Below are 9,859 nucleotides of genomic sequence, written 5' to 3' on the forward strand. Positions count from 1 at the left end.
CTCCCTGTTGTCAGGGCGAGGACGGCATGGAAATGTACCCAAATGCAAAAAGCAAGGGCAGGGTATGCAGAGCTTTTGATTTCAAATTTGCGTTCTGGTAGCAGTCGTCATCCTCCTTGCTTAAGCTACCTTCTCAAGGGCGTACCCTTTGGAGAGAAAAATCACAGTGAATCCCAATAGGCCAATTCGGGAAAATACCAGAACACTCTTCGTTTGCCTCCCAAAACTTCGCATAAGCATTGTTTTTGTTTTCTCTTGTGACCATGGTAAGTCCCAAGAGAAATTGGAAACAACGCTTATGCAAAATTTAAGGGGACAAACAAAAAGTGTTATGGTATTTCCCGAAGTGGCCTATTCCTTGCATGTCTCAATGGACAAGGCTAACCAATGACACCCTATCCCATGTTTTTCACTTCATCCAAGAAAAGTAAAGCGGCCGAGAAAAGTGGCCTTACGGTTTGAGTGCTGGACTCCGGATCGAGTGGTCCGGGTTGGAACCCTGGCCGGGTAATTGTGTTGTGTTCTTTGGCAAGACACTTTACTCTCACAGTGCCTCTCTTCACCCAGGTGTATAAATTACCTATTACCTGGTACCCGTTTATTACCTAGCTTTTTATAAATTCATAATTCAGATTTATGTAAATTCTTAATTTCCTTATTTTACTCTTATATCAGGCGAAGAGCCATACCATGGATGTACTGATATTATTATTATTATTATCATCATCATCATCATCATCATCATTATCATTATTATTAAATGGGTACCGGCATATTTAATGCTGGGGGTAACCCTGCGATGGACTAGCATCCCATCCAGGGGGGAGTAGCAATACCCCTAGTCGCTTCATGCCACAGCAACCGGAGATAAGCACCGGCCTGATGCGGTGAAGCAGACTTTACCAGGCCCTAACCCAAGGTGTGTGTAACAAAAACTAATATCATTGCTGAAAAGAGGAAAAGTACTGAATCGTGCTGCAAGTGATGCACGCATTTTTAGCGCACCTTTTTGCCACACTCTTCACAACAACGACGTGAAATCACCAAATTTGAGGTTTTGACCCCTAAATGACGACGTGAAATGACCAAATTCAAGGTTCTGTGGAGGAGGTTAGCCCATGAAGATGAATTTTCAGTTCTCTCTCTACGCTTCCAATTCACTCATACCAGTTTAATTCCTGGACAGTTACTACATGTACACATTTTTAACGCAAAACGACATGAAATAGCTTCGTAGTGATATGAATAACGCAAACTTGTATTTTTAAATGAAGTCCTCGTAGCCGTCGTCGTCCTCGTTCCGTGAGCTCCCCAGTACTTGGACGAGAACGACTACGAGTACGAGATTTTCTCCTATAACAACAGTGAGCGCGCGGGAACCAGCGTCATTTTGGCGGGAAAAACGTGATGCCGTCGTCATTTTAGCACGAGGTTTTGCCAAAATGTCGTCTGTCAAAACAAGTCAACAACACGGTAGCAGTTTTGGCATTTTTCGATCAGAGATACTTATCTTTACCAGAGATAAGAATAACTGGGCAACCTACACTGCTAAAAAAAGAGTAAGATTAATCCTACGGGTTATAAATTTGCTAAGTATTTTCGCCAAAAACGGACAGTCAAAACTCGTACTCGTTCTCGTCCTCGTCCTAGAATCTTAAGGTCTCTAATCCCTAATTTAAGATGTGCAGGTGAGTGCGAGGATCACTTCAATCTTTCATTTTATGTATGTATTGATGTATTGTATTGTGTAGTGTATTACGCGTAGTCTGATGGTGATGATGATGATGGTGATGATAACAAAAATAGCAAACAAAAAGGCGAAAAAAGGACGTGATATTTGTTGGGATCATAAAATTTACAATTTTCTCGATTTTGATCGATTTAAAAAAAAAAACTCCTATTTTCCACGTATTCACTTGCAAAGTTGTTATCGGAAGCTTCAATAAGCCAATCACATTCAAAGTTGTAATTTAAGTCAACCAATCACAGAGTTGGTTTCAATCACCATAGAAACAGTGTACAGACTCCTAAATTGGGCCTTGCTTTCTTTCTTTCAGAGCAGCATCAAATTATTGATGCTTCCTTTGACAGTCTTTCAATGCAACGGTTCCCTTTCTTTCATAACTTGGCTCGTCTTCTTTTCTCGAAAATTTTAGTTTTTATGATTATATGGTAAGAGGACTTCGTGTGGTCCAGTTCGGTCTGTAATCATACTCGTGATAAAAAAAGTCAGACTCCCGCTACGCGGTCGTCCGATTTTGTTATCACTCGTATGATTACAGACCGAATTGGACTCCACTCAGTCCTATTACGATTACTTACAGGAGTTTTGAGAATAATTTCAAAAATGTTTCTTTCATGTTTTTTTTTTATATAAGCGGGTTGCCAAACTTTGCACAAACAAAGCACATCGAGAAGATCGCATTGCCAGGAACTGCAAGATTAACGAGAAGAGTTTTTAAGACATGAATGGAACTGGCCGGACCCACGCGATCCATGGTACCTTGTTATAACACGCTCACAAGGGAACTTTCCAGTTTACTATCAAACCGATTTTGTTTGCAGATAAAGATAACAATGATAATAATAATAATAATAATAATAATAATAATAATAATAATAATAATAATAATAATAATAATAATAATATAGACAACATAAACTAAACTTTCATACTTTGCCTTGCACCTCGATTCGCTTCCTCTATTTCTTGGTACGCACTTCCTCCCCGTGAATCCACATTGCCAGATACTTGACGTTTCATCCTATTATGAGCCATATTAACAGCCAAGATACGGCCATGAACGGTCTCATATTCTGTAAAAAGAAATATGAAATATATAAAACAATCGCTAAAGTTTCCAGTTACGGTCCGGCAAATGTTCATTTTCAAGGGACGTTTTTGTTTTCGTTGTTGCCGTCCTTACTAAAACTATTACACGGTAGCATGGAACATGACAGCGCCCTATTATTGCCAGCGTGGATAGCGTTCTTGTTAGAACGAAGAGCTTCGTCCATTCTCGCCGTGCAACTTTCTTGCCCTGATTTTCGCGCGCTAAGAATACCAAAAAATCCCACTTTGGAGATTTTGCTTTCTTCGTTCGCAGACGCACGCTGATATAGGCAGGCCACCTTAAGAAGCCCATGTCAGTTTGTAATTGATCTCACCCAACCAACTTACCCTAAAAAAATAAAATAAAATAAAAAATTGCACAAAGGACCTCCACACCAAAGTCCACTTCAAGAAATCATTAATAATTCATGACCGAAGCAACCAATCAAGTAACAGATAAACGTCACTTGCATAAGCTTTAAACAACAACAATTTCAAAATACCCACAGCTACACAAACTCAAAGGAACGTTTTCATCCTCTGGCATCTGGTACATCCCTCCGAGAACGTTTGTGTTTATCAGGATTTGTATCCTCTTTCAAGTGATTAGTCATAGTTCTAGTGAATTTAGAAAGCTCGTTGGCACAAAGCAGGTAAGAGTGTACTCTCCTCTGGCATCTGGTACATCCCTCCGAGGAATTTTGTGCTTATCAGGATTTGTATCCCTTTTCAAGTGATTAGTCATAGTTCTAGTGAATTTAGAAAGCTGGTTGGCACAAAGCAGGTAAGTGCACTCACCACCCCAACTACGAACGGGACAAGGCTTCGGCAGACAAACAAGAATATTAGAAAAACGTTTTTTATCTCAAAGTAAATTGAATGTATTAACCGCGCGCGTTCTCTTTATCACAGCACTTTGAGGACGCATTCTGTCGCTTGGTTTATCTGAATAATACACTTCGCTTTCCGGCAATCTGTCTCAGTGGAGGCCTTCATTGTTGGCAATTTCTTCACCTAACACGAATCTACAGCTTGACATCTTCTTCGTTAATGAAAACAACATTTGCAGCGATAGGGCTTGACATACGGTCTAGACTGATATTTCACTCACCAGTGTTTTCATTTGATTTTCTCTGAGTCAGTAAATAATGGCGTCTGATGCGAATTCTTTCTCTCTGATACCTTCTTCTCGATCCTTCCAAAAACGACAATTATTTACACACTGACTCACGGTTAAAGTGTTATCCTATACTTCTCATTCATCCAACACAGTCATCAAAACACCTGATTTCTTCAACAAAAGTTTCTCAAACGCGTGCTAAAACTTCTTCATATGACACTCGATACGCCAGTTTCAAATGCCTGAAGACCAAAGAGCACAGACTTCGAAAGAGGCCACCAAAATATCGAATAAAATTTCGAAAATGTCTCCTTAAAAGCACTCTTGCAGACTCTTTATATGAAATACAACGGTTTATTTTCTCTAGGTCTTCTTTCACAAAGAAAATAGGTCTGGAAATAAAATTGGACGATTTAGCCACGGCAAGATACTAGAAAATTCTGGGTGACCAAAGCACAAAAGAGCACCTATATTCTTTGCAAAAAGGCCAATCTTCAAAGCAACAGGCTCAAATTTTCCGAGACGGTCAAATAAGACAAATACTTTCATACTGAATTTTGATGTCTTGGCTGGATAGACGAATCCTTTTGTGACAACGAAATACTTTGTTATTAGGACTGGAAATTCTAAACTTTCTCAAGACTCAGGATCAGTTACCTTTTTAGGGTTGTTGGCGGAGTGTATAGTTGAGAGATGCAATTGATTGCATCAAGGATGTTATGAATTTAAGATAACTGTACCTCGTTTGGTTATCTCTTCAATTTCAGCATCAAAATCATGCTCCGCTTCCCGTCTGACTGGAGAAAAATAACAAAAACAAAAGAAAGCCAGATGACATTTATCTTGAGGAAAAAAACCATGTTAAGATAATGGTGCTGTGATGTCAATGGGTGTCAGAGGGCTTTTTATTACCTAGATACTGATAAAATACTGTAGAAGTTTCCTTTTTCTCAAAAAATCACATTTTCACTGCACGCAGCGAAGATATGATTTATTGCCATGGTAATTAACTCGAATAGCCAATAAAAGGCGAGCTTCTGGCCCCTTCCGCCTTGTAAGATACTGTCGTGCTGCAAATAGAGGATGTTACATGACCGCGCGAAGATACAAATTTTATCTTCGAGTGTTAACAGAATCTTTTATGAGTGAGCGCAGTGAACGAGTGCGAGATATTATCAGTACGGGAAGATCAAATTTGTATCCCCAAGCGGTCTTGTAATATCTTCTATTTATTATACAGATACTGATAAAATGTCTCTATTAAAACAACTCGTTTTAGTCATTTTCGATAGGGTGAAAAAGTGGTCATCCAGCACAAAAACACGCATGTTGTGTAACATGAAACTGGATATGAAAGTTGTGAAAAACATGACAAATCATGATAATGTCAAATTGAGTCATAAAAATGTTACGGTAGTAGAGAAAAACTATATTTCAGCAAAACGTACCTTGCAAGGAAGTGGAGGCTCGCTTTTTTATTGGTTAATTGTGTTAGTTACCATAACAACAGTATACTCACATGTGAAAGATAAAGTAATATCTTCACTGCGCGCGGTGAAGATAATTTTTTTTTGAGAAAAAAGAAAGTCCTAGTATTTCATCACTATCTATATAATAAAACAACCTTACATGGCCACTTAGGGATACTCCTTGTGCTGCCAGTATCCCACACTCGTACGCTGCGCTCACTCGTGTGATACTATCAGCACTCGAAGATAAAATTCGTATGCACGCACGACCATGTTTTATCCTCTATGTGAATGACGAGGGCAACGCCAAGCATAGTTAATGCATGGAGATGGTTATGAATCTCGACAAGTTCCTTTGTTTGATGTTTTTGTCCGTATTTTGGCCTTGACCCTGCACAAAACACACCTTTTTTCGATACGATAACCAATCAAATCCTTCGATTAAATTATGCGCAACTAATTTCCGAACTCGTGCGAGACCAAAACAAAAGATTGTGCTGGGTCACGGTCAATTCAACATCGATTGCGACAACATTGTTCTCGCTTTTGAAGTTTCATAACCAGTCCCTCGATTAACTATGCGCCAAGAAAATGCGCGATTGTTAATTACTTTTCCATTATCCAATTTTTTGACGTTGCAAACTGTTACTAGGCACGCTGGAACGTCGATAAAATAAAACGTTGAATGAATTTAGGCGCCCATCAGAGCCTACAACGCAAAGGGCATTTTAACGGCATTTTAACAGATCAAGCTATTTTTAGACGAGCTCTTAAATACGATTTGGCTTGCACGAGTGACCATTCTGAATCCCATGGGTAGTAATTTCTCATGCAAGACTTGTGATAAGCTTTAAACATCTAAAATAACCCGTTCTGAAGAGACGGAATAGACCATTTTCGAATTCTCACGGCTGGACTGGATCTAGCATGAAATGGAGGCTAATGCGGGCGAATCTTTTCACACACAAATTAATTTGCCCGATGAGCCTCCATTTCATGCTAGATCCAGTACAGCCGTGAGAATTCGAAAATCGTCTATTCCACAAATTCAGTGATGTTGTACGCACCAACTCATGGGCCTCTGCCATGTAGACAAGCAAAATGAAGTTGTCATAAGAAGTGTGTTTTCATATAAAAACAAATAATTTAGACTTCGGAATAATTATCACTTAAAATATTGTTTTACTTCATTTTTCCTCATCACGATCAATATTTTATTCTTTCAGTCAGCTTTAGCTCCAGAGTCGAACGTTTTGCGTGTCTAACAGTTGATGAAACTTAAGACAAGTATCACAATATTTAATTTTGAAGCTGACATTTGGGGGTTCGATACGTAGAAAATATTAAAAATGGACGCTACTCGGTCGGCTACTCGGTCGGCAAGTATGAAAGAAATGTGTATATTCGACGGTCCTTTTAAGGGAACAAATGAGCCCAACAAATTGATCTGCTCCCAACTATGTGAATTCATAGCTCAGTAGGTAAAGCATTGAACACACACATTGAAGCCGTCTGAATTTTTCACGTTTTTGTAGAGAGACAGTTGATTATAATTGGATTGTCTAGTTAAGTGCGAAGAAAGCTTCTACATTTCTATTATTTCAAGACTTTACGAATTTTCCATTTAACAAAAACTTCTGGTTTGAAAGTTTCGAATTCCATGTGCCCAATGGAACGGTACATTTCTGTTGCACAAACTCGACCCAATCAAGCCACCCCGCATTTGCACAGTTTTCGGACCGGTTAGTGAAGATCACAAGAACCTGTTCTGCGCATGAGACATTAGAAACAAAAGTTTGCTCAATTCGACCCTGCTGGTTGGAAAGGTCAAGTTGGACCACCTTCATAGCAATTAGTCTTAAACACTTCGATTGGACCGAACCGAAGCGGACCGTTCAATCTGACAACTGCAATTTTAGCTGGAGTAAACGGCCCGTTAGACGTGAAGTTAACTTCATATCTCTCGGCTTGCCACGCAATCAGGAGGTTCAAACGAACGAGACAAGCTGAATTACAAGTTAGCAGCGTTATAGTTCACTTAATCTAAATTCATTATGCTTTCTTTTAATCTCAGGATGGGTATTAAAGGATTATTGGTATTATCTACTTACTAAGGCCATAAGCCTTTTTGTAAACTTGATTTGACGTCAAAATTTCGATAAATGATCCACTAAAGAAAATTGGTTTAACACAAGATTGTCTATTTGCACTTTTTGAGAACGAAAACGAACCTCTGATCCTCTTGTTCTGGCCCTTCAGAGCGGTTATATCTTTTTGGAAAACTTTCCAGATTGCTTTAGAAAAATCAAATCCAGATCAAACTTATCAGCTCATTTTCGTTGGCTATAGTCCAAACTTAAGCTAAAACAACCAAAGATCTGTTTTCTGGTACTTTGTCTTTCTGGTGGCCTTTTGGGGTGTAAGACGTGAGTCTGACAAATACTCTAAGATGAAAGCCAGTGTCTCTGCAATAACTATTGAACCTCACCTCTCAAACGGAAAAGTAGGACCCTCTAACCGACTTTTGAGTCTACGACGGCGAGGAAGTCGACCGGGAAACGTCACCTCAAAATACAAAAATCTCTCTATTTTTCCACCTCGTTTACTTCGAACAATGTTAGCGAAGAATCCTAAAAATAAATTGGTACGAGCGGATTCAAAGCAAGAATAGAGAATGAAAGATTCTATAATTGCATGCTCATGTACGTTGTCGTCAAAACCTCAAAATTGGTGATTGGAAGTACCCTAAAAGTATGTGCTGAAATGCGTGCTGCACGATTAGTTTTCGTGTTTTAACCAATAATAATTCTTGTTTTGCAGGGCCTCGTATAAAAGTCCCTATTAATCTGACGAACTACTTCTCAGTTACGTCCAAAATTCCTGTCGTCGTAATATGTCTTTCCTCTCGGCGTTTTGAGGTGTACTTTCTTTCTTTCTAAGAACAATGCAACATGAGAATTGCCAATTATCGCGGAAATACTTTTCAAGGATCTTTGAATAAATGGTAACTAGTGATTGAAGAGAAGTAACTGTATTGTTTCCCTGGTTTCTCGGGAAATGACCAAGTTTAACCGATGACCTTCAGATTACATTAATACGGGTTTTCCTACCACTGTGATGGTAAGGCTGTTCTGTACATTTCAGCGGAATGACTGTAATCAGCGACTGCCATTCCATCCCGTCCCCCCGCTACACGCGTACAGCTACGTACTGGATGACCCTGTAAATTACCGAATTAGAGTTCGAAGGTCAAAACCACAGCAGTTCTGCATAACATTGCGTAATCACTACATGGTGTTAACGTCCCAGAAGACGGCGAAGAAGCATTTATAAAATGGAACGAAAACCAATCATGCATTACAATTTGTCCTCTCACGAAATTCAAAACTTCAGCTCCAAAAGAACCGGTCCTCTTTTTTCAGACGTCATCCGAGACAAGCGAGCAGAAAGAAAGAAAAATAAAAACTTTCCTCCTCATTTTGTGACAAACGGGAAGCAACGATGTGTTCAAGACTACCATCATTTTGTGGCATGTTGTCGCTAGCACATGTAAGACCACGTAAAGTACTGAGATGGTCTTACGAGTTCTTTATATCAATGATAGTTTAGAAAAAAAAAATGAAGTAAATGTACTGTACTTTGTCTATTTCGTTAGAGTTGCCCTTGACGTTATTGCTTATCAGATTTTAGAAGCATGTTGGTGCTTTGCATTCCATATTCACCACGCAAAATTGCATATCTTTGATAATCCCGATTCTTACATTCACGGTGCACGGATAACAGGTTTAGAAAGCTGTTAATTTGTGTAACACGTTTCTAAGCACGGTGTATCAAACAAATATTATCAGCTCTTAAACGATCTTCTGCGTTATTCAAGTGACCTGTATAATTCTTCAGTCCTAAATCAGAAAAACTCTCCTAAAAAGTAGTGTTGTCTGCATGTAATAAGAGTTGTGACATCGTGACTTTGGATTTAAGTATTTTTGCAAATCAAAGGATAACACTTACGGCTGTCTCTTCCATTCGTAAGCGGTATGGTGTACAACGAATCAACCAGTAGTGTGAGAAGAAACACGCAGCACAGTGAGCTGGTTTTACCCATCATATTGCGACAATAGAACTGCTTAGAATTTCTGATACGTAATTCATAAAACAAGGTCAACAATCATTCTCGTATTTCATGGAAATGACCTGCGGCGTCCAGCATGTCATCTCTTTACAATTTTATCCCCTTTATTATTTTTGTTGCCAGCTGATAAAACAATTGGAAACGGCGTATTTATATTGAGGAAGTACTCTCAAAATGATAAATAAATAGTTCTTTTCAAGAGATACTCCGGGCGTTCTTGTAAAAAAAAAAATGTTGCAATCATTGTTTTTCAACTTCAAGATAATTTATTTTGTCTGACAAGGACAGGACAAACTGTGATAAGTCGT

General features: G+C 38.9%; 1 protein-coding gene across 1 annotated transcript in view; it reads right to left on the minus strand.

Moving 5' to 3' along the window:
• Nucleotides 1-9,589, minus strand: part of LOC138031222 (uncharacterized) — a 51,356-nt gene extending 41,767 nt beyond the window's left edge. Inside the window, exons 1-3 of the mRNA XM_068878900.1 lie at nt 9,431-9,589; nt 4,694-4,750; nt 2,689-2,817 (exon numbers count right to left, since the gene is read on the minus strand). Coding sequence (XP_068735001.1) covers nt 2,689-2,817; nt 4,694-4,750; nt 9,431-9,527 — 283 coding nt within the window. The 5' untranslated portion in view covers nt 9,528-9,589. The remainder of the gene's footprint in view (nt 1-2,688; nt 2,818-4,693; nt 4,751-9,430) is intronic.
• Nucleotides 9,590-9,859: the final 270 nt, after the last annotated feature.

This window comes from Montipora capricornis, chromosome 14 (assembly GCF_036669925.1).
Source record: "Montipora capricornis isolate CH-2021 chromosome 14, ASM3666992v2, whole genome shotgun sequence".
Classification (NCBI taxonomy): Eukaryota; Metazoa; Cnidaria; class Anthozoa; order Scleractinia; family Acroporidae; genus Montipora; species Montipora capricornis.